Source organism: Saccopteryx leptura, chromosome X (assembly GCF_036850995.1).
Source record: "Saccopteryx leptura isolate mSacLep1 chromosome X, mSacLep1_pri_phased_curated, whole genome shotgun sequence".
NCBI classification, from domain to species: Eukaryota; Metazoa; Chordata; class Mammalia; order Chiroptera; family Emballonuridae; genus Saccopteryx; species Saccopteryx leptura.
The window spans coordinates 6297018-6321004 of NC_089516.1; the positions used below are offsets into that span (position 1 = coordinate 6297018).

General features: G+C 43.0%; 1 protein-coding gene across 2 annotated transcripts in view; it reads left to right on the forward strand.

The window, feature by feature from the left end:
• The window catches only part of FRMPD4 (FERM and PDZ domain containing 4), a 507254-nt gene extending 484163 nt beyond the window's left edge, over positions 1–23091 (forward strand). The window contains exons 12-17 of one of the 2 annotated variants that reach the window (XM_066356802.1): positions 2236–2325; positions 2823–3005; positions 5972–6110; positions 10494–11558; positions 11914–13203; positions 14816–23091. In XM_066356802.1, coding sequence (XP_066212899.1) covers positions 2236–2325; positions 2823–3005; positions 5972–6110; positions 10494–11558; positions 11914–13203; positions 14816–16140 — 4092 coding nt within the window. In that variant the 3' untranslated portion in view covers positions 16141–23091. Of the gene's footprint in view, positions 1–2235; positions 2326–2822; positions 3006–5971; positions 6111–10493; positions 11559–11913; positions 13204–14810 lie in introns of both variants that reach the window. The other variant, XM_066356803.1, reaches the window with a different exon arrangement.
• The last annotated feature ends 896 nt before the right edge of the window (positions 23092–23987 follow it).

Genomic DNA, 23987 nt, shown 5'->3' on the forward strand with positions numbered 1-23987 from the left:
CCCGCAGTCCAGACGCCACATCAGTGAAACCCGGCTCCTCTACCGCAGCATCCTGACCTTTGGGACCACATCGTTCTTCTCTGGGGGAGGCAGGGCTGTCCTGTGCACTGTAGGATGTTTAGCAGCAGCTCTGGCCTCAGTAGCACCCCAAACCCTCAATTGTGACAAAAATGTCTCCCGACGTGTGCCCTATGGCAGTGGTCCCCAACCTTTTTTGGGCCACGGACCGGTTTAATGTCAGAAAATATTTTCACGGACCGGCCTTTAGGGTGGGACGGATAAATGTATCATGTGACCAAGACAAGCGTCAAGAGTGAGTCTTAGATGGATGTAACAGAGGGAATCTGGTCATTTTTAAAAAATAAAACATCGTTCAGACTTAAATATAAATAAAATGGAAATAATGTAAGTTATTTATTCTTTCTCTGCGGACTGGTACCAAATGGCCCACGGACCAGTACCAGTCCGTGGCCCGGGGGTTGGGGACCACTGCCCTATGGAACAAAATCACCCTAGCTTGACAAACACGAAATTAAATATTAATTTTAGAGGAAAGATAAAATTAGTTCTGTCAATCACCATCATTAGTGTTAAAAGTTTTTTTTGCTTAATCAAGTAGAAGAAACACAAAGGATATTTTAAAACACGCTATTGGCCAGAATAAAGAGAGCTCTGTGTATGGTAATATACAGCAAAGGACTTCAGAAACCCGAAAGAGCAGGAGCTTTAAAACACTAGACCTATACATCGGAAGCAGTCTGGCCCCAAGAATGTTTTCCAGTTGCTGTTGGCCATAGAAACTGTGTGACTCTAATGCAAGTCACTGTTTATGTGGGTAATGTTTTGCTAGCAGGATCTGATTTAAGTTGTTTTTACTGGCTAAGATATGCTTATTTCTAGTTCCTCCTCATCCCATGGCTTTTTAAAACGAATAATCAAGTTTGACACACTAGCAGCCCCTGTGACTTACCTCCAGTTGCTGTCAAGTTCACAGAAATACAGCAAGCAGGTCATCATGGAGCAAGATTTTTTAAGTTTCAGTTCTGATTTGCCCAAAGCTAATTTCTTTTCATGAACTTGGTAGGATTTTTTTCAAGCCTGGTTCACTGGTTTTATAATTGGGATACCTGCTCTAAGATCAGCCTATCTACCTATCACTGTCTAGAAAGGTCATTCTTTCTAGGCAAGGGTGAGTGGTTTGCTTTCAGATCGATTTGCAAAATGCCTTGGGTTTTGAAAAGAGGTCAGATGGACGAGCAGTCCTTAATACCAGTTACATAAAGGGTAGTGCACTTAGGTGTAGCTCACAAATGAGTTGAGAAGTCATTTGCGAATAAAAACAGAATTTTACAGGCATTGCTTCTCAGGATCTACACCTTGTTGGAAAATCTCACCCCCAACAAACACTCCTGGTACATTCAGTATGAACCGTGGACCTTTTCTTTTTTTAATCAAGTACTTTTTTATGATGTGGGATTCTACATATTTAAGTCTTTATGAAGACAGATTTTATCTGGATAAAATGCCATTTGTAAGTCATTCATGAACCTCAGTAGATTCTTGGAATCAAATGAATAAAACAGGGACTTCTAGTGCAAGTTCAAACATGTCCACAATGGTTGGCACTTAGAAAGTTCATTTTCCCTAAAAACTTGCAAGGACTGTAAGAAACCTGAGGTAGGAGTAGAAAGCCTGTTTAAACACTTTATGTAGACTGCTCACAAAACTTAGGGGATATTTTATTGCTTCATATTCATTTTCAAATATCCCCTGATTTTTGTGAGCAGTATAGATTGAAAACAGCCCCCACAGCTCTGCGTCCGGGTAAACCTCCTGTCCGATCAGAGATTGTGTACAACCTGCCTTTGTCCCCAATTACAATTGGAGAACCCCACTCGCCTCTTGAAATCTCCCACGAGCAGAAGTTTCAGGGGAAAACATTCTCGTTTTGTTCGCACTTTGTTGACAGTCCTGGCCCACCATATCCGTATGTGTTTATGAGTCCCCCTACATTTCCCCCAAATAAAACGATTTTAATCCAAATGTTCTGTCACTGCCCTTCATCAGGAAACCACATAAAAACAGAGCAATTGTTTTTTATTCCTAAGCAAGAGTCCTAGTCCCCCTCCCCTGTGGGCAGGAGAGTCTTCTTGTTTGCCCTCATTTGCAGCTGGCCCCCGCATGGGCTGCATCACCCGATGGAGCTAACAGCTGAGGTTTCTTCTCTCTCCACAGCTCTCTGCCCTGCAGGCCAAGGTCCACTATCTCAAGTTCCTCAGTGACCTTCGTTTGTACGGGGGTCGTGTGTTCAAGGCGACATTAGTGGTAATTTCTTTTCTGCTTTTTCTGGGAAGCCACGGAGGCCTGCAAAATGTCACTGCATCGGCTTTCTTGAATGAGCTGCTTGGATGACAAAATCCAATCAGCTGTGAATGTCTCCCAGCTTTCATTTCTAATCGACTGCACCACAGTCTGAAGCTATCAGAAGAAATGGTAGACTAGATTACACCACAGCAGAATGCTCTAGAAAAAGAAATGGGAAGAACCAAGAGAATTGATGTACTCCAACTGTGGCCCTCCTTTAAATCACCTCTTGTGATTATGAATCTACGTGGTGCTATGATAACATTCACTTTCTACATTGTTCCTAATTTACCAGAGCCTCAAAGCAGTCATATATCTGGTTCTTCTAATCAGGGGGACTTAGTATCATATAATCCAGAAATACTTTCCAAAGAAAATGCAATTTTATAAAAAAAAAACAACAACAACCATTCTTTTAGGTCTAGTATTTTTATTTTTTGTCACTGTCGCTTTCTCAGCAGGCAGAAAAGCGCTCAGAAGTGACTCTCCTGGTCGGGCCCCGATATGGCATAAGCCACGTCATAAACACCAAAACCAATCTGGTGGCCCTTTTAGCTGACTTCAGCCATGTCAACAGGATCGAGATGTTTACCGAAGAGGAGAACTTGGTGAGGGTGGAGCTCCATGTGCTGGATGTAAAGGTAAATCTTTCCGGCGTTGACACGTGGTCCCGACTTGAACAGTGTGTTTGTGATACACCACTGATATTTACGAAGCAGGCAGAATTTCAGTGTGTGCAGAGCATCAAAGGTGTGACATAGCACAGAAAAATGCCCCCCCAACTCAGGCCTGAGGGTTCCAGCCCTTGCTAAATAAGCATGTGATTTAGGCACAAGTCACAATTCTCCTCTGGGCTCAGTTTCTTCATGTATCCATGGGGAAGCAAGCAAACTCATTTCTAACATCTGTTTGGCTAAGAATACATGAATCCTAGAGAGTGGGAGAGATATTTCACTGCTAACTTCTTAGAATGTATGACTCTTGTATAGATAGGCAGGGAGATTTGTCTTAACTTTGTTTAGAACCCCCAGTCCCTTTTGTTGGTTAGAACAGGTCTGATGTGTGTATTCTTTTGAAAAAGCTGAGAATTTTAGTCATTCTATCTTTCCGTACTATATCAATTGGTACTGACTGAATATCTGGTTCCTGTGACAGTCGTGACCTTTTTATTTAAAACAACTATCCGAGTTCATTCTCAGAAGGTAAAACTTTACTCCCCAAACCGAAGTTCTTAGGAAACCATCCAGGTCCCCTGTCCCTACTTTGTCCCAGTAATAGGTGAGTCATTGGATTTGGGCAGTACTGATATGTCCAGTGTTTCCTTGGAGAAGAGGCACTGGACCAGGAGAGAGACAGTGACTCCACAAGAGAAACAGTGTCCACTGGGCGTGCTATGAAAGCAGGTGGGGAAGACCCGCTCCCAGTGGGGTGGGGTGGGGAGAATGGACTAAGAGGAAGTGAGAATATGGAAAAGGGTTTCCACATAGCAAACTGGACAATTGGGCAGCAATAGTATGCAGTAGAAAGAGATGACTGTGAGAATGTGGAGCTCCGCCATATTGGCCATGGCCCATGGGTCTTCATAGGCTGAATCTAGTAACCCCAGTTGACTTTCAAGTACAAGAATGCACTTGGGATGCCTGCCCTCCTCTATGATCAAAGATGCAGAAAACAATAGCTCCAACTGTGGCGAAAAGAGGAACTGGATGCAGTCAGGACAGATCTGCTAACCAGGGATCAGGATCCCAAGCAGAAGTGGGGGCAAGACCCTGTCTCCTGTTTCTTGCCGGTCTAAAAGAATTGTGGGTTGGCTTGAGAGGAGACCTCAACTGAAATGAAAGGAGATGCAGCTCATTAAGTAGTACAGAGGTTTTGGATGGGAAGTTAGAATTCCTCCAGAAGGGCCATCATAGCTGGCCAGTGTCCTGCACCTGGGACTGAAGGCAAGGGGCCTGTCATTTTGCTGTTTCAGTGTCTCTGTGGGTGTCTGGTTTTTTGTTGTTCCTTTATTTCTCTCACTTTATCTCCCAACAAGAGTACACCAGCATGCCCTGGCCGGTTGGCTCAGCGGTAGAGCGTTGGCCTAGCGTGCGGAGGACCCGGGTTCGATTCCCGGCCAGGGCACACAGGAGAAGCGCCCATTTGCTTCTCCACCCCTCCGCTGCGCTTTCCTCTCTGTCTCTCTCTTCCCCTCCCGCAGCCAAGGCTCCATTGGAGCATGGATGGCCCGGGCGCTGGGCATGGCTCTGTGGCCTCTGCCTCAGGCGCTAGAGTGGCTCTGGTCGCAACATGGCGATGCCCAGGAGGGGCAGAGCATCACCCCCTGGTGGGCAGAGCGTCGCCCCTGGTGGGCGTGCCGGGTGGATCCCGGTCGGGCGCATGCGGGAGTCTGTCTGACTGTCTCTCCCTGTTTCCAGCTTCAGAAAAATGAAAAAAAAAAAAAAAGAGTACACCAGCCAGTGTCCCCTTCCTAACTCAATAAAAGTAGTGTTTAAATTGAACACTTCCAGGCCCTGGCCAGTTGGCTCAGTGGTAGAGCGTCAGCCTGGCGTGCAGGAGCCCTGGGTTCGATTCCCGGTCAGGGCACACAGAAGAAGTGCCCATCTGCTTCTCCACCCCTCCCCCTCTCCTTCCTCTCTGTCTCTCTCTTCCCCTCCTGCAGCCAAGGCTCCACTGGAGCAAAGATGGCCCAGACACTGAGGATGGCTCTGTGGCCTCTGCCTCAGGCACTAGAGTGGCTCTGGTTGCAACAGAGCGAGGGCCCAGATGGGCAGAGCATCGCCCCCTAGTGGGCGTGCTGGGTGGATCCCGGTCGGGCGCATGCGGGAGTCTGTCTGACTGCCTCCCCGTTTCCAACTTCAGAAAAATACAAAAAAAAAAAAAAATTGAACACTTTCTTCCCTATATGCCCAAGATCCATGTCCAATAAAAGGATAACCTCATTGTTTCCAGAACTTTTAGCAAGACCTTTTCTCAACTCCCATCTCTGTTTTGACTTCCTGTTTATTTACAGTTTCCTTTAGAAGCACCTTCTTTCCAGATCTCTTTGACACCGTTCTTTCGGTCTTAGCAGTAACTTCCGCTTAATTTTTCCTTCTCTTCAACACTGTCATCATGAACCCCAACGTAATCTTCCTATGACTTTTCAGGTTATGAGTTCTTAGCTGGTAACAAATGCCTTAATATTTGTTTGAATTGATCAATTTGGTAGTTTTGTTTACTTTGTAATAATATTTGGTTTTATAAACTTGTTTAAAAGAGCAATATGCTGGAGTTGTATCACTTAATGTGTATACATATAGAATATTGCAATAAAATGGTTTTTATGAACAAAAAAATATTAACTGGCAGCAAAAACAATGGGTTTTTTTCCTTTTTATTCCCAGAATGTCTAGGCTTTCGAAATGGTGTCACCTAAACCTTTTCCAGTACGGCTCTCAGTTACGCCTGACATTTTCCCCACACCTGTGTTTTTCCAGTGAAATGCTTGCTCAATAACGTCTGTTGTTTACATCTCGTAAGCACAGGTACACAGGTACAGCCATTGTCACCCGAGGGGAGTTTCTGAAGAGAGATGGCTTTAACTAGAACCTTGTCTTTTGTGCAGCCCATCACACTCCTAATGGAGTCATCGGATGCCATGAACCTGGCCTGCCTAACAGCGGGGTACTACAGGCTGCTCGTGGATTCCCGGAGGTCCATCTTTAACATGGCCAACAAGAAAAATTCAGGGGCCCAGGAAACAGGTATTCACTTCCTAAACCCCCAAAGCACTGACTCTCACCTTCCCCATCCCACCTGTCAAAAATACTAAAGATCGTTCTTGAAAAGTTAAAATTATATACATTAAAAAATCTAATGTCCAAATTTAACACAAAAGCCTTCAAATACATTTGATATGGCCTAATTTTTTTCTATGAAAACGTTGATTTTTTTACATCACATTTTACACGTCACTCAGACATGCTGGGGCGGATGCTTCAAAGGCAGTGATTTAATTGGTGGCTGTGACAGAAGTGAGCATCTGCCAGTCTTTACATCTGGGTTTCAATGTCTCACTCACACAGCAGGCAGGACACAGAGAACTAGCAGTGAAATGCCCAGCAGAAAGTATTAGCCCCAGCTTTAGGCCTGTCCCCTCTTCAGGTGCTCTAGGCCCAGCTGCCGGGGACCCTCCTCCTACCTGGGACTTACCCCCAGGATCTGGGAACTCTCCCCACAGGATGACTGGGGTATTGCCCAGCACTTGGATTTGGAGCTATAGAAGGGACCCTGGCAGCCATCTTAGCTCTGCATTGGGAGGTTAAGATAGCAAGATATCAATTAATTCAATCCAGCCACTTGAGAGGACGAAATAGCCCCACAGTGGGGCCGAAGAAGATGTAAATGTGACATTAATAATTTCTTTAAGGGTAGGTGGTTTTTGTTTGTTTTAGAACTTTCTTCTTCAGTGTTAGGCATCTCCTCTGTCTACACGAACACTCACTACATGTGGCTGATGGACAGACACAGCTATTCAAGCCAAAGCCACTGACCCATGAAAAATTTCTCATCAGATATTCTGTAATCAGGGTTTCTATTAAACAGCAATTATTTCTTTCTCTATTTATTTATTTGTTTGTTTGTTTATTTTTAGTGAGAGAGACAGAAAAATAGGGACAGACAGACAGAAAGGGAGAGAGATGAGAAGTATCAATTCTTCATTGTGGCACCTTAGTTGTTCACTGATTGCTTTCTCATATGTGCCTTGATGGGGGTGGGGACTCCAGCTGAGTCAGTGACACCTTGCTCAAGCCAGATACCTTGGGCTTCAAGCCAGTGACCATGGGGTCATGTCTATGATCCCACACTCAAGCCAGTGACCCTGCGCTCAAGCTGGTGAGCCTTGCTCAAGCCAGATGAGCCTGCACTCAAGCCAGTGACCTCAGGATTTTGAACCTGGGTCCTCCACATCCGAGTCCGATGCTCTATCCCCTACACCACCACCTGGTTTGACTTAGGGCAATTCTTAAGAGCAAATTCCATTGTCGCTGTTTTTGAGCGAAAAAGGGGAAGGAAAAAGAAAGGGAGGAAAATCTTCCTTTTAAACTTAGCAGAAAACAAATGATTATTCCATCAATACATTATGATGTGTAGAAAGACTCGCTCACAGATGGTGATGGTGGCTGGTTAAATGGAAGCAATTACAGTCACAGGATAAAGGGAAACCAGAGAGAAAGAGAGAGATGGACCAGGCATTCCAGGAGGCAACTGTGACTCGTGACTGGATTTAATCCAGTCCCTTCTTGAAATGCCTGGTTTTTTAAATATCAGGAGAAAAATCTCCACTTCAAATCTTTACATTTGCGTTATCTCATTTGTATAACTGGGATTTAAAACCTAAATTGCAAGGTCCTAAGTAGGGGGGAAATCTATGTATCACACCTAAAACAATACCCAGTGCTTCTAATAATTGACAGTGGGGAAAGAAAACAGAAATAGAAAATATTCAGAATGAAAGTGGAAGACAGGCAGGAGGCAAAGAAAGACGCTGGGAGGTGCACTTGGTTAGAAGTAAACGGGGAAGTACCAGAAAGGAGGCCGTGGATGCGTGCTGGGCCTGGCGGTGAGCTTCCTTGTGGCCGCACATTTGCACTGAGCCAGGGGATTTAGAGCAATTTAATGCTAACCTTCGAAATTCAGAAGAGTGGCTCGGCAATTTAGCGCAGTCCTCTAACATTGCAAAACCAGTTTTTGATGTTTTATTTTCAAATCTTAAAATTTATCTTGAAAATGAAACCTTTTCTCCACGGACTGTTAAGATTTACAAGTATACGAAGAAAACCAAGCCTACCATTCTAAAAGCGGTTACAGTAATGAGGGCCCAGGTTTTGTCATTTTATAGAGAGAGGGAGATAACACACACACACATGCCAAACCCCCACAGGTATATTTATTATAAGGTCACATGCAAATAAGGCTGGTATGTGACTCAACGTCTTCAAAATGATATCTCTGGTCCTGGCCAGCTGCCTCAGTGGTAGAGCGTCGGCCCAGCGTGTGGAAGTCCGGGGTTTGATTCCCGGCCAGGGCACACAGGAGAAGTGCCCATCTGCTTCTCCACCCCTCCCCCTCTCCTTCCTCTCTGTCTCTCTCTTCCCCTCCCGCAGCCAAGGCTCCACTGAAGCAAAGTTGGCCCGGGCGCTGGGGATGGCTCTATGGCCTCCACCTCAGGTGCTAGAAAGGCTCTGGTTGCAGCTGAGCAATGCCCGAGAGGGACCGAGCATCACCCCCTGGTGGGCATGCCAGGTGGATCCTTGTCAGGCACATACGGGAGTCTGTCTGTCTGCCTCCCCATTTGCTTCTCACTTCGGGGGGAAAAAAAGATATCTTACTTGCTATTCATAAAAAACATAGGTATTTAGTAAAATGACTTGGAAACTTGTTCAGCATTGAATGCACTGTACAATTTGGGGGGAACAAAATCCTCTTCAGTAAAACTGATATTTTCCCCTTATGTCTTGTATATCTGGTGTCAGTATTATCCAAACTTGGGCCAAGGGACAGTTTCAGGGAACAGAATAAATGGTCCTAACATTTCCTCAGAATGTTGCCTCTGGAATCCACAAAGCCACATTGACAGAGCAACGCACTGGCCTGTCTTGTTAAATATCAGGAGCAAAATCTCCACTTCAAAATGCCCTATTGCAGTGGTCGGCAAACTCATTAGTCAACAAAGTCAAATATCAACAGTACAGAGATTGAAATTTCTTTTGCGAGCCAACTTTTTTAAACTTAAACTATATAGGCAGGTACATTCCTTATCGAGGTAGCACCTGCACGTGGTATTTTGTGGAAGAGCCACACTCAAGGGGACGAAGAGCTGCGTGTGGCCACGAGCTGCAGTTTGCTGACCAGGGCTCTAACAGAAAGACCCTCGAAGAGCAAACAGGACAATTTTTAAATTAGCATTTTGCGATTTTAATTCAGAAAGAACATCAAACAAATCTTCAGAAGTTCTCATGACACAAATAAAAATTGAAATTAGTCCAAGTATTAACTATGTTTCCAAATAGCAGAGACGTATATTACCTCTGAGCATTTCACCTTCTGCACCATAAACACCTGCACTGTGTCCAGGCACAGATGCTAATGTTCATGGTGGGACATGTAAACATCCACTAGGGCAGGGGTCGGGAACCTTTTTGGCTGAGAGAGCCATGAACGCCACATATTTTAAAATGTAATTCCGTGAGAGCCATACAATGACCCGTGTACATTACGCATTATCCAATAAAAATTTGGTGTTGTCCCAGAGGACAGCTGTGATTGGCTCCAGCCACCCGCAACCATGAACATGAGTGGTAGGAAATGAATGGATTGTAATACGTGAGAATGTTTTATATTTTTAACGTTATTATTTTTTTATTAAAGATTTGTCTACGAGCCAGATGCAGCCATCAAAAGAGCCACATCTGGCTCGTGAGCCATAGGTTCCCGATCCCTGCACTAGGATATAAAAGAGTTGAAGACAGAGGATCTTGTGCTATTATTCCAGTATTTATTATCACACTATATTTTATTAATATATTGTATTATTACATTGTTACATGATCTTTACGATATCTTCTAAAATACATGGTAGAAGTATGTGGATCCCTGACTTTCCCTTAAGCCAATGAGGAAAATGTCTCACATCTTCCTCTACAAAGTTGGCAACATTAGATCTTGCTTTACGAAGTAGAGGGCAATCTATTTTCTGGGATAACAGCCGGTTGAACTCCAACCTTTTAAGAATTTTAAAAGGTGTGCTTTATATTCACATTCATAGATGTAAGTGAGGCCTTTTAATAATAGAACCGAGGATCGGGTGAAATTAAGCTATAGTTTCCTACGCACAGACACTATGATATTTTATCAAATAGCAATTATATTTTCTGCAATATCAATTCTGTTAAGGTCACTTCTCCTAACCAAGAAATCCTTATACCTGAAGCCTAGAATAGATCAACCACTACCATATTTGGAAAGCTGAATAACCCCGTTTCTAGAAAAGTGATGCTATAAACTAGTAAATTAAGAAACAGAGATGAGGCTCCCAGAAACCAGACAGCACTGTAACATGTCTTTGCATGATTCTTTCTCTTTAGGAACTGAAAATAAAGGAAAGCATAACATCCTTGGCCCTGATTGGAACTGTATACCCCAAATGACCACCTTCATTGGTGAAGGGGAACAAGAAGCCCAGATAACATATATAGATTCAAAACAGAAGACGGTTGAAATTACGGATGGCACCTCGTGTTCAAAAGACCACCGGCACTTGTACATAGCCAACACCTATAGTTCAGATGAACTCAATCAACCACTGCCTCAGCCGGGAGATGCTCCGTGCGAGGCAGACTACAGAAGTCTATCTCAGCGATCCCTGCTGACCTTCTCAGGACCAGAAACTCTGAAGAAAGCACAGGAGTCTCCAAGGGGAGCTAAAGTGTCCTTTATTTTTGGAGATCTCGCAATGGATGACGGTATTAATCCCCCAACTCTCAGCTATGAGAGACTGTTGGACGGGAGTCCGGAAGCGCTGGAGAAGCAGACAAATCTCTACATGAGCAGTGCCAATGACATGAAGACTCTGGAGCTACCTCCGGACACGGAGAACATCCAGTTCATGGAAAACTCTGTTTATGCAAACATCGGTGATGTGAAGAACTTCGAGGCCACCCAGGGGATAGAGGAACCCCTCCTCCATGATATTTGCTATGCCGAAAACACCGATGATGCAGAGGAAGAGGATGAGGTGAGCTGCGAGGAGGACCTCGTGGTGGGAGAGATTAGCCAGCCAGCCATCCTCAACCTGTCTGGGTCCAGTGATGACATAATTGACCTCACATCCCTGCCCCCTCCAGAGGGGGATGACAATGAGGATGACTTCCTGCTGCGTTCCTTGAACATGGCTATCGCTGCACCCCCACCTGGCTTTAGAGATAGCTCAGATGAAGAGGACTCTCAGAGCCAGGCAGCTTCCTTCCTTGGGGACAAGGAGCCAGGCAGCAGCCTGCAAAATGACGAGATCCCTGTGTCCCTCATCGACGCTGTGCCCACCAGCGCCGAGGGGACATGTGAGAAGGGACTGGATAACACCGTCGTTTCTCCACTGGATGCTCTAGAAGCTCTGTCCGTGTCAGAAGAACAGCAGACCAGTAACAATTCAGGTTCTTTCACGATTGTTACATTTATTCACTGATATCCATATCATCCATCCCATCGAGCCATTTGCCCTGGAGTCCTGTTATGTGTTGTTCTCCATTCCACGCATGTTCCATTTCCTAAATGTGCAGAAACTACCATCGTGGCTTTTTTTGTGTATGTGGTTTCCTTTGTTATTTTTTTAAAACATGTGGCATGTTTTTTCCCCCCATTTCTGGAACAACTGTGCAATAAACTCAGTCCTTACTGAAAAGGGAAAACCTTGTTTTGTTCTTAATAATAATGAGTCCCATTTTCATACATGTCTCCTAGTGCCTCTGATGCATCCATTAATTGGTTCTTGTTTTTTACGGCATGCAGGTGTAGCCATCTTGAGGGCTTATAGTCCCGAGTCTTCCTCAGACTCAGGCAATGAAACTAACTCTTCTGAAATGACTGAGAGTTCTGAACTGGCCACAGCGCAGAAGCAGTCAGAAAACCTGTCCCGCATGTTCTTGGCCACTCATGAAGGCTACCACCCCCTTGCAGAAGAGCAGACAGAGTTCTCCACCTCCAAACCCCCTGCTGGGGGCTTACCCCCAAAGTCCTCGCACACCCTGGCTAACCGTCCAGCGACTGACCTCCCGCCCAAAGCCGTGCCTTCGAAGCAGATACTTCACTCAGACCACATGGAGATGGAGCCGGAAACCATGGAGACCAAGTCGGTCACTGACTATTTTAGCAAACTGCACATGGGGTCAGTGGCGTATTCCTGCACCAGCAAAAGGAAAAGCAAGTTGGCGGATGGGGAGGGGAAAGCCCCCCCTGGTGGCAATATACCAGAGAAAAAGCAGCAGAGGACCAAAACAGCTGAGACAGAGGAGGACACCAAAGGTAAATTTGGTACCGTGTCTTCAAGGAATAGCCAGCACCTAAGCACTTTTAACCTGGAGAGAACTGCCTTCCGCAAGGACAGCCAAAGATGGTATATGGCCACTGAGGGCGGGGCGGCCGAAAAAGGTGGATTGGAAGCAGCACCAGGGATCATCTTTCCAAGAGCTTCTGGTCTAGGGACAAGGGAAACCGAAGGGAAGGATGAAGGGGCTCCCGATAGGGAAGCCAACGAGGTTGCAGGACTTGGCCAACGGGACCACTTCTTAACTGATGTGACATGTGTCTCTTCGGCCAAAGACTTAGATAATGCAGAGGATGCTGACCCGTCTACCTGTGATCATCCTTCCAAGCTTCCTGTGGCGGAAGAGAGTGTGGCCCATCTTTGTGACTACCATCTGGCCAAGCGGATGTCATCGTTACAAAGTGAGGGCCATTTTTCTCTCCAGAGCTCTCAGGGCTCTTCAGTAGATGCGGGCTGTGGCACAGGCAGCAGCAGCAGCACCTGCGCCACGCCTGTGGAGTCCCCACTCTGCCCCTCCATGGGGAAGCACTTGATTCCTGAGACTTCGGGGAAAGGCGTGGCTTATGTTCCTTCAGAGGAAAGAGCCACTGGGCTTCCCAACCATGGAGCCCCCTTTAAGGAATTACACCCGCAGCCGGAAGGGATGTGTCCACGGATGACAGTGCCTGCTCTGCACACAGCCATTAATGCTGAACCCTTGTTTGGCACCTTGAGAGATGGATGTCATCGACTCCCCAAGATTAAGGAAACCACAGGTACAGCAATGAGGGATTGAGCACTTTATCTTACACAACCAGGAACATGTAAACAAATTTACGAGAAACCTAAAAATAAAATCTCTAGAAGAAAAGTAAAAGTTAGAATGTTTCAAAAGGCTGCAGGACGGTGGCCAGGTTAAGTAGCAGCTATTCATCCTCGGTATTTAAAGACTACAAAAGTTTCTAGATCTGAAACAATGGTGAACATGGCATTTGCTCTTTAAAATCTTGCTCTGTTCTTGCTTTTAGATTCTAGTGGAGCAATGTTATTTTTTCTAAATTCTAAATGTAGGCTTTTAGCAGTACCCAGTGTGACTTTTAGTTACAAGGTAGTATTGCTTAGAGTCAAAAAATGGTTTGATTTCTTTTTTAACACATCGAATTTTTAATTTTGCCATTTTATTTTTGAGAGGCAAGGAAGGCTAACAGAGCAGGGGGCAGGGAGATTGAACAGACTCAGGAGGATCATTTGCCTTCAGCAATGCCTACAGATTCCTCTTCCTCTGTAAGACTCTCCTAAAGTAGTCTTCTGAAGTGTCTGGCACACTCAGCATCATGAAGATTTAAGGGGGTGCACAATGAGCTGCTTTATTTTACCCAAAGTATTAAAATATAGGCACAGGTAAAAACAAGAACACAGTCAATGCCTGTGCCCACTCACCATTTTACATTTTACTATCCCATAGCCTCTTATCCCGCTCACCCATCCACGTGGCCAGCCATCATGGGACACAAGCAGATACTCTTTTATACTTTCCAATTCAAAATTCTATCATCAGTAGGGTGTCTTCCATATAGGTCCATAGGTCTATATGGAGATTCCTACTCTTTTAAGATGATCTGCTTTCTCAAAACCCACCACTTTCTTCACCTGCCATGGGAAATCTTGCCCATGAATGTTAAATAACTCATCACTCACTAGCATCTCTACTTCTAAACTAATTAAAGCACACTACTTAATCCTTTGAAGTTGACAAAGAGCTTTCACTGAAATTACCTCTTGCTTCCCACAAAAATTCCATGAAATGGACATCTTCATATGACAACTTTTCTGAGAAAAGTTGAGTAATGTGCCCAGTGTCTCCACTTCAAACCCTATACCAGGGAAACTAGATGGGGTCCTCTTTAAAAGGCGAGCTGGTTTAATTTGCATTAATTAAAGTAGGGCACATCTTTATAAAATATTAACCAATGCCAGTATTAACTCCCTTGAAATGAAATTTAAATGTCATAAATCTGTTTGCATAATCGATATGTAGGATGTGTGTTTTCTAATCATGTGGCTAAGTTCTGGCAGATAAATATTTGTAAGCAAGGCAATTCATTGGATTCCATTGCTCCCTGAAAACATTGGGGATTTCTAGACAATTCCAAATGAATCAGTAGTTTAAGAAGTAACAGACTACAGTATTTTTTGAAATGTATTGAAATGAAAATCTATGTGTGATCTCAGGAGGCAGTCTTTGGAAAGTGGGGTGACCCTGACAAATGGTAACCCTTCTGGAATGCATTCTTGGGAAATAACAGACATCATACAGAGATGCAGTGAAATCGACCACCCATATGATGTTTAATGATTCTCTCTGTTTTTCTACTACCCCTAGTGTAGCTTTGACAGAGTCTGGGAAGGAGAGACGAGGAGGCATGCCTTCAGCTTGGTCTCAATATCCTAAAGCTGATCCCATCCTGCTACCATCAAACATTCACTTGGAATCAAAGGTGCCAATTCCAAATCAAGACCCCAATGATTTCTCCCAAGCATACCAGGCCTACAGAGAGGCTGTGAGCTGGCAGCCACTGGATATGAGAGAGGGGAGCCACGGGACACTCCCCAGCCAGAGGGCTCTGAGACGTAGCAGCAGTATCCTTTCAGGATGTGTAGGTTTGGAGAGTTTCCGAGAGAGAACCAAGGGTGTGGTCAGCTTCAAGTGTCCAGGTGTCACTGAAGCACAGGAGGCCAGTTCAGAAAGGCAAGCGGAACTCCCCCTGGGGAAGAAGCTCACCAAAAGTCTTTCCCAAAGCTCAATGCACTTTAGCTCTGACGGGAAGGTTCACAAAAGGTCCCCGGTCACTCACAAAGACTCAAAGCTGTACAAGACATTACCCTTGCGGAAGCTGGAGGGCAGCAATTGGAGATGCCGGGGACCTTTCAGCTACTGTTTCCTGAACCAAGGGCAGGATAAAGATGAGGAGGACGATGAAGAGGAGGGAGAGCCCTCCCTCCAAGTCTCTTGCCTCTTTCCACCACGGATGAATCAAGCCATGCCAGAACCAACCAGCCCACCCCTGGCTGTTGGAATTCAGAAGCAAAGAGGGGAGCTGTCCAGATATCAAGTGCTGAAGGTCTGGGCAGAAGACCTGAGTGGCCCAGATGACATAGACTTCAGCAACCTGGCTTTTGATGCCCAGATTGCAAGAATAAATGCCCTAAAGCAGAGCATATATGTAATGCCTGATGGGTTCCTTGCAGCCCAAAATGATGCCAATGAGTTGCTCTGCCTAGTTAGGGCAACCAAGGGGAAAAGAGAGGAGTCGCGCCCTGAAGCATATGACCTTACACTTTCTCAGTACAAGCAACTGTTATCCATTGATTCCAGACAGTTGGGAAGTGCCTGTAGGAAAATGGCGATGGCCGAGAAAAGCCCAGAGGAGATGCTCCTAGCAATGACTTCCAGCTTTCAAGTGCTCTGTTGCCTAACAGAAGCTTGCATGCGATTAGTTAAAGTCGTGAACTCAGAAACACAGCGGCAGGAAATTGTAGCGAAGATCGATGAAGTGGTCATAAACTACATTTGTCTCCTGAAAGCTGCAGAGGCAGCCACTGGAAAGACCACTGGGGATCCTAGTGTTGGACTCTCGACACGACATTCAACCACCATGGCCGCTCTCGTAAGCACACTAACACGTTCTCTCAAAATGCTTTTAAATAAATAAAGTGTGAAAGTCACGTCATATTCTACCTTTGCAAAGCCATACATGAACTTTTATTTACTTTCTGTGTACAATGAACAGATGTCTCCTTTCTTCTCTCCCTTTATTTTGTTATTTTGTATAAAATAGGAGATAAAGGTCACATTGGTGAAACGTTGAAATGTACTAATTAGATGTATTCTGTTTATATTATACATATATACATTTAAAAGAAATATACAAGAAAGTGATGACATTTGACTATTTTTCATATAGTCGAAACTCGGGGTATATGATGTGAAATTTTAAATTCTACAGTGTTAGAGCAAAAACAATGAATCCTATTCCCTTTCCTTCCAAGTGGATATCATTCATATTTAGAAGTAAAAAAAAAAAAAGAAAGAAATCACAATGTATATAAAATAATACTTATGTTTTAAAATTATGATTTTTAAGCATTGGAAATAGCAAAAAGACATTTAAAATTTCAAGAAGCTATTATGAATTATTAGAGAGTATATATAATAAATTAATTTTTTGCTCATAGTATTTGGTTACCTGATGCTTTATTCCAAGAATCCTACATACTTCATTTTGGCTTATTCCATTTGGGTTAAAAATGGGTGGAGGTGGATTCTATTGTATCAACACAGATGCTCTTCCTGATGTTCCTAGGATTAAAATACTTGCCAAATAGAACAGAGAAAGTGATGGGCAGGTTTCTGAGTGATATCTAGTTATAGATTATCTAATTACATATAATGAAAGAATTAATACCAAAATTAAATTTTTTGATGAAAAGGCAGATCTGCTTTGACTAAATGTCAAAATATGTAAACCAAAGACGTCATCCACCCCTCCAGCTCAACCATAAAACTTAGAATTCCCTTAAGAGTGACAGAACATTTAGTAAAGTATTTGCAAAAATACACACAAAGAATAACATGTACTGATCATTGAAAGCAAGTGCAGACTCAATCATGCAAAGCAGACTGCGCACCGCCTGAAGCAGAGCTCAGATCACAGGCCTCGGCATCGCAGGGCTTCATGCCACACCTCTTCCGCCGGGGCCAATGCTTCCCACCCAATTTGGAATTACAGACGAATGCTGCAACAAAATTACAAATCTGGACTGTTCAGGAAATCAGGGAGACATGGCTACTCTAATGTAGAAGCCATGATTAAACAAATAAGGATTTATTAAATGATCTAATCTGGATTGGCTTATAGAAATATGAAAGCTGAAAAAAAAAAACAAAACCAGAAGTGGTAAAATTGATCACTTTAGGTAAAACTGATGGAATGCAAAGAAGCTTTCAGAACCATCGTCTCTCTCAAAATGTATCTTTGGGTCAAAGCAAAAGGATGCAAACCAGTTGTAAAATAAATTTGACATGTACATATATACTTCATGGGTCATTTAGTGCTCAAGCTTCACACACTCCTGTTTGTGTATGTGGCTCCTTAAAATATGACAGGAGTGTGCCAAGTATGAGTGTTTCCATTTCAGTAGCCTACTGGGCAGGCAGGGGGCACAATACAGTCTATAGTTACTATCTCTCATCAGTCGTTCCTTAGAGACTCAATAGCAAAAGTCACCCATAGTTGTAGATGGTAGCCTACAAAAGAAGTTTAGACATGTGTTATTAAAAATAATGTTTAAATGATAAAACATTATTTTATTACAATTATAATTATTGATGTTTGATATTGAGAAATATTAATGGTGTTTACTGTGGAAAATTTTTGGTAAATATTCTGTGTACTAAAATACTAACATTAATAGGATGTGTGTTCTATGTCAGACAATGTGCTAAACATATCACATATATTATGTCATTTAGTCATCACAATCTTATGGTTTGGACGCTGCCATTAATTCCTTATGGAGGCAATATGGCTTAGTGGTTAAGGACATGGAGTTTGAGGTCAGAAACTTCTTGATTTATGTGTGAACTCTGACATTTTCTAGCCTTTTTATCTTGGAAAAGCCAATCAATGTTTTCTATGTCTCATAGGATTGTCATGAGTTTTAAATATGTAATGATCTTATAATACCTGGCAGATTAAATAATTAATGTTAGTTATTATTGTCATCGTAATCATTGTGTTAAATATGTTGCCCAAGTTAATATGTGGGGATGTTTGTTTTATATGCATATTGTATCCTGGCTCTATGTGCAGAATACATTATGTGTATTGCATCTGTACAAAAGAAATGTACAAAGAAGTGATGATCCTTGTTCAAATCACATATTCAGTTGAAATAACTTCTTCTATTTCAGTTCTTTGAGAAGCTTCAGTGAAGCACCTCTGGGTCTTTTCAATCTATTCCCATTACCTATGAGTGCTCCAATAAGTTTCTGTTTCTTATAAACAAACCCTTTCTTACTTAGAAACTTTAAGGGCCCCCCCATTTACTAAACATGGGGTTCCTAACTGGGTCCACATCCACTAGAGTATAGGAAGACCATATTAGAATGGTACTTGTGTTTATTTTTATCTAGCCTTTTTTATGTTTGTGTATGTTTTATAACGGCATAATAGTACAGGGTATATGTAGCGTTTTAAATAAATTAGTGAACTGACAAGCGAATGCCTGGTGCATGTGTGCAAAAGGAGAGAAGCAGGTAGGGTTGTGTTTGTTAAAGTTGGGAGGCCACTGAGCTAGGGAATAAACATTCCTTGTACTTGAGGTTCTTTACATTTGCTCCCCAGCCAAATTTTCCAAATGAATCACCTATTGTTTTATTAACTTTTTTATTATAAAACTTTCCAGCATACACAAAAGGGGACACCACAATAGAATGAATCAATATGTCCTCATCCCATACCAATTTGTGTCTAATCTTATTTTCTCTATTTCTCTGCCTCTCCTTCCACACTGTATATATCCGCAAGTCTCAGCGTAGCATTTAATCCATGACTGTTTCAGTAAGAACGTCCTATTGATGAGAACTTGTAGACATAATCGCAATGCCATTTTGACACTTTTAAAAAATTAATAATTCCCTAATCATATCAAGCAAATACTACAGAAATAAATGACATAGAAAGTGCAAATTCCTATAACCCTGAGCCCAAAGACAGTCATTGTCAACAATTTAGGGCCAAAACTTTACATATATATATATGTTATTATTGCATGTGTTTACGAGTTTAACTTTTGACTAAGAAAGTTGCTCTGACCACATTGGCCCTTCTGTTTTAGTCTCAGCTGCACCACATTTCCTGTAAGTGGATTGGCCAGAAGAGACATGATTGACACACACAGAAAGACAGAATTCTCAGCTGAACAACCACCATGGCACTGGGCTTAGAGTAATCCAACAACTAATGCAATTGTCTCAGACATTAACATTAACATTAACATTAACATTAACACAGATGCCTAGGCCCAGATGGAATTAGTCTAATCACAAAATAAATGATTTTTCCAGAAAAGAAAGACAATGTTAAAATGAGCAGCTGCAGCAGCACTACAATGGCTCAATCCCTTTTGCTATGACTTTCATCTTTCACTATGACTTATCTTAGCAAAGACAATCTGCCTTTGCTTCTGTTCGTTACATACATTTCTACAGGCCAGTTATTTCTTAAATGTTACTTCTGAGCTACTCAAGCTGTCGCTCTAATTTATTCCACGTAGATTACTCTTGGTTTGGCAATGGGGGAATTTTGCTCTCTCTTTCTGGTTACCACCCTTTGTAATTGTGCTGTTTCTGAGATTGGAAAAAAAGCAAAATCGGCTATGTTCACGTGATTCCTATCGCTTCTAAACATTTAGAAGTCTTCACAGAGATCAAAAATACATGGATGTCACATTATTTCTCTCTAACCTGATTTTGTCTCTACTTGGAAAGGGGTCAGTTTTTTTTTTGAAGGGGTGTGTGTGTGTGTGTGTGTGTGTGTGTGTGTGTGTGGAGGTTTGGGTGTATAGAGGTGTAGGAAAGGTATTTGAGTAGATAGTTGTGTGTGTGTGTGTGTGTCTGTGAGACTAGTTTTCAGTTTGGCTTTGTGAATTTCACTGCTAGTTTACCCTCTGGAAGTCTAAAAATTATGATAAAACTTTTTCTTTGTAACATTTCAAATCGTCCTTTATAGTCGGATTGCATGCCCTGGCCAGATAGCTCAACTGATAGAGTGTCAACCTGAGCACAAAGGTTGCAGGTTCAATCCCCGGCCAGGACACATGCGGAACAGCTCCATAATCCTGTCTCTCTCTCACTCCTCTCTCTCTAAAATCAGTAAATAAAAATAAAATTAAAGTCAGGTTGCAGAAATAGCCTCTCAGGTTTAAAAGATCAAAGAGTCAAAATCTTACCTTTTAAACTGACTTTTCATTCATACAACCTGAACAATAAAAGTTGAATATTTTTTAGTTATTTCCCCTATTCCCTGGTCTATCCCTCTCACTTTTAATTTCAAAGTCTATACATAGGAAATCCATGGGAGAACAATTCGTGTCTTTATCAAATATTTCTGCTGTGCTGAATAATGAAATGAATTAAATTCCTCATCTCTGAAAGAAATAGATAACCCAGTCGCTCATCCCAAGTAGTTATTTCACCATTCAACTTGAAATTAACCTGCTGCCTTCAGCTGAGCTGGCTCTAATCTTTTCTCCACATTTATAATTGCATCTCAGTTTTCTGTTACACCTTAATGTTAAAGCATTGAGGGTTTTTTTCATTGAACCTGTTATTTCTCATTTTCCATTCCCCACTTCGGAACAAAATTCTGTGCCATTGGCAGTACTGTCATCCAGAACTTCAGGTGGAATTAGCTTTGGGACTCAGGAAGCTAAGCCTTCTTGGTCATCTCCAACCAAGTAATGTTTTTCCTGTGTTCATCTCGATTAGTAACCTTTGCATGTCTTGCCCTTTCGCTAAATGATCCATGACTCCCTTCTGTCACCCGCTTAGAGAGGCGGGATAGGTCTATTCATTCATCCAAATGTTCACAGCCTTTTAATCTGGGCCAACATTGTGCTGGCTGTTGGAGGCGGGGTACAATGGAGAGCACAATTGACATGGTCCCTGTCATTTGTGAAGAAAGGACGGGACTCAGACTGGGTCCGCATTCCAAGCAGTCTGCACTTTGTATGGTTGTGCAGGACTTTAGCTCTGGCCATGCCAGCCCCAAACGGGCAAGGTGATCTTAATGATCAGCGAAAACAAATTGCAACTGTGCCATGACCTATGCTGATTTTTTCAAAACGTTACTTCTTACTGTCAATTATAAATGTAGAAGGGCATGAAAAAATAGAGTAAAACATTTATTTAGTATAGAGTCATTTACAACATTAGAAATGTGGAGGATTAAAGTGGGTCTCCCTTGTCAAACCTTATGAAGAGTATTTTGAACAGTGCTTGCTGTCTTTGACTCATCACAGAACTTGCAATGAGCATCATTTCTGCGCTTGCGCAAACTGTTCTACTCCTCTCTCCATTTGGATCAGCTCCCAACATTTTATCGTTGATGCTTTCAATGTTGTGGAATATCTCCAAGAGTTCCTTTTGCGTGAGAGTCTTTTATTTCCAGTGGGACAGCTCCATCTTCTCCATCACAGCCACCATCTTGATCTATGGTCAGGAAATTTGCCTTCGCCACATTCCTCCGGCCTGCTCGTCTAAGGTCTCAAATGAGGGCCGTATCAACAGCGCCACAGTCAACTGTCTTTTATTCCTCCATTTACAATTGATTTTCATTTTGCTCCCAGCATGAGCACTTTTTGTTTCTTTGCTGCACTTTCATCTTTTTGGCCGGTTCCCTCTTTCAATCTTCCATTTTTGTGAAATGTTAGGTGGCTGCTGTCAGGCCCTGAAGGCTGACCACAGTTCCTCGCTTATTGTATCAAGTACCTTAGCATTTTTCATTATTCACATTGTTACCAAGCCTCAGGGAGGCCTAGTGCCTCCCCCTTTTATGGGTTTTCCCTGATCAAGCCAGGCCCACTCATGATAATCCCCCTATTATTAACTCAAAATTAACTGATTTGGGACCTTAAGTACATCTTCAAAATTCCTTTCTCGTTGCCATAATATGTTGGTTAGAAGCATGTCACAGGTCCTGACCGTGCTCAAGGGGAGACAGCTGAACAGGGCATGAATACCGGGTAGGAAGCTTAGGGCCGCCTACGGGTCTTTCTGCCATGCCCTCTGAGGCTCTTCTCTCAGTGTAGACACTTGAAATACAGACTTGAAAGGTTTTCACGACCCAAGCCCTGACATAAGCCATCACAGTCCACATGGGCAGCCTCCAGCTTTCTCTGCCCTGGCCCAGGCCCATGCCATAGATATATATTTTTGTTTTAATCTAATTTTGTGCCAAGTTGCTCTGGGGCTGAGCACTGCGATAATTATGATGTACTGGCCTGTGCAGGTCAGGGTTTTATTAGTGCTAGGTCTATAGGTAAGTTTTCCTTGGCAATACAACTTTATTCATTGCACTCATTTTAGAGTAAAGTTATGACTTTGAGATCAGGTTATACTGAGTAATTCAACGGGCAGATGAATTATTAAAGATGCTGAACTTGAACCAGTGCGACCATGCCTTTCTCAAGTATTATGGCAAGGGGGATGAGTCAACTCAGCTCACTTGCTCCTAAGTTCATCTGGAGTTTGGTCTCCAATCTATTGTATGAATATAATGACATTACTAATAACTACGCCTAATATTCGTTCATGCAAAGGTGCCAGGTACCATGCTAAATGATCTTCCTGCGTAATTCTCACATCAATTTCCTAGAACAACCTATGAGAAATTACTATTATCATCCCTTTTTGCAGAAAGGCAATGGAGTTTAGAGACCCAAATAGCTTGTCCAAAATCATGGATGCTAGTTAGTATCAAGATTTGAACTCAGTAATTGCAATTTTGTGCATCGGTTTTTGGCCAAGTAAATAGGTTTGGTACTTTTGATCAAACAAATATCAGCATGTGTTTTGTAACAATGTAAATTCTACCAAAGAACTTTTTTAAAAAAGCCACCGTCTCCTGTCCTATAGCTCCCCAACCACTGCCCCAGTTCCAAGGAACAACCCATTCGACCAGTTTCTGCTTTCAGTTTTTCTAGTGGGTTTTCTCCTTAATTCCAAATAATATCATTTTTTGATTTACCAACTAATGGATGATTTCTACCAACTACTTCTTGAAAAATAAGGAATCCACTTACTTATGTTACCTTTCACCTTTCATTCTGCCTCCCTAACCAGTGTTTGATAGGGAGGTTATTATGATGTTCTCTTTTTGGTTAACTCTTTAACTTTAAATATTATCATTGAATGCAAGTCTGCTTCCTGTTTGGTCATCTCTGCCTAGTCTGCCCTGGCTCCTCACCTGGGCGGGATGAAGCTTGGTTGGCCCTGCCTTTCCCTCTTCTCCCCACTCCTTCACCTCTTCTTCCCATCTCTGCCTAGTCTGCCTGGCTCCTCACCTGGGCGGGATGAAGCTTGGTTGGCCCTGCCTTTCCCTCTTCTCCCCACTCCTTCACCTCTTCTTCCCATCTCTGCCTAGTCTGCCCTGGCTCCTCACATGGGCGGGATGAAGCTTGGTTGGCCCTGCCTTTCCCTCTTCTCCCCACTCCTTCACCTCTTCTTCCCATCTGAGGCCACCAGTACCTTCATATTACATCGCTTACATTGTTATTAAAAGTAGTGTTTTCTACATTGTTTAAGGATCAAAATTTTGTGAACCACTGCAGCCTGGAAAAACAGCATAGCCAACAGCTTTCTCAAAAAGCAAAGTTTTCCAGAGCTCGTCTGGAGGCTGAGACAACCCCCCACGTGGAGGGAAAGAAGAAAGCTCAAATAGAGTTTCCTGTGAATTCGTTGTATCTTAAACGGGGGTCCTCAAAGGGGGATCCTGAG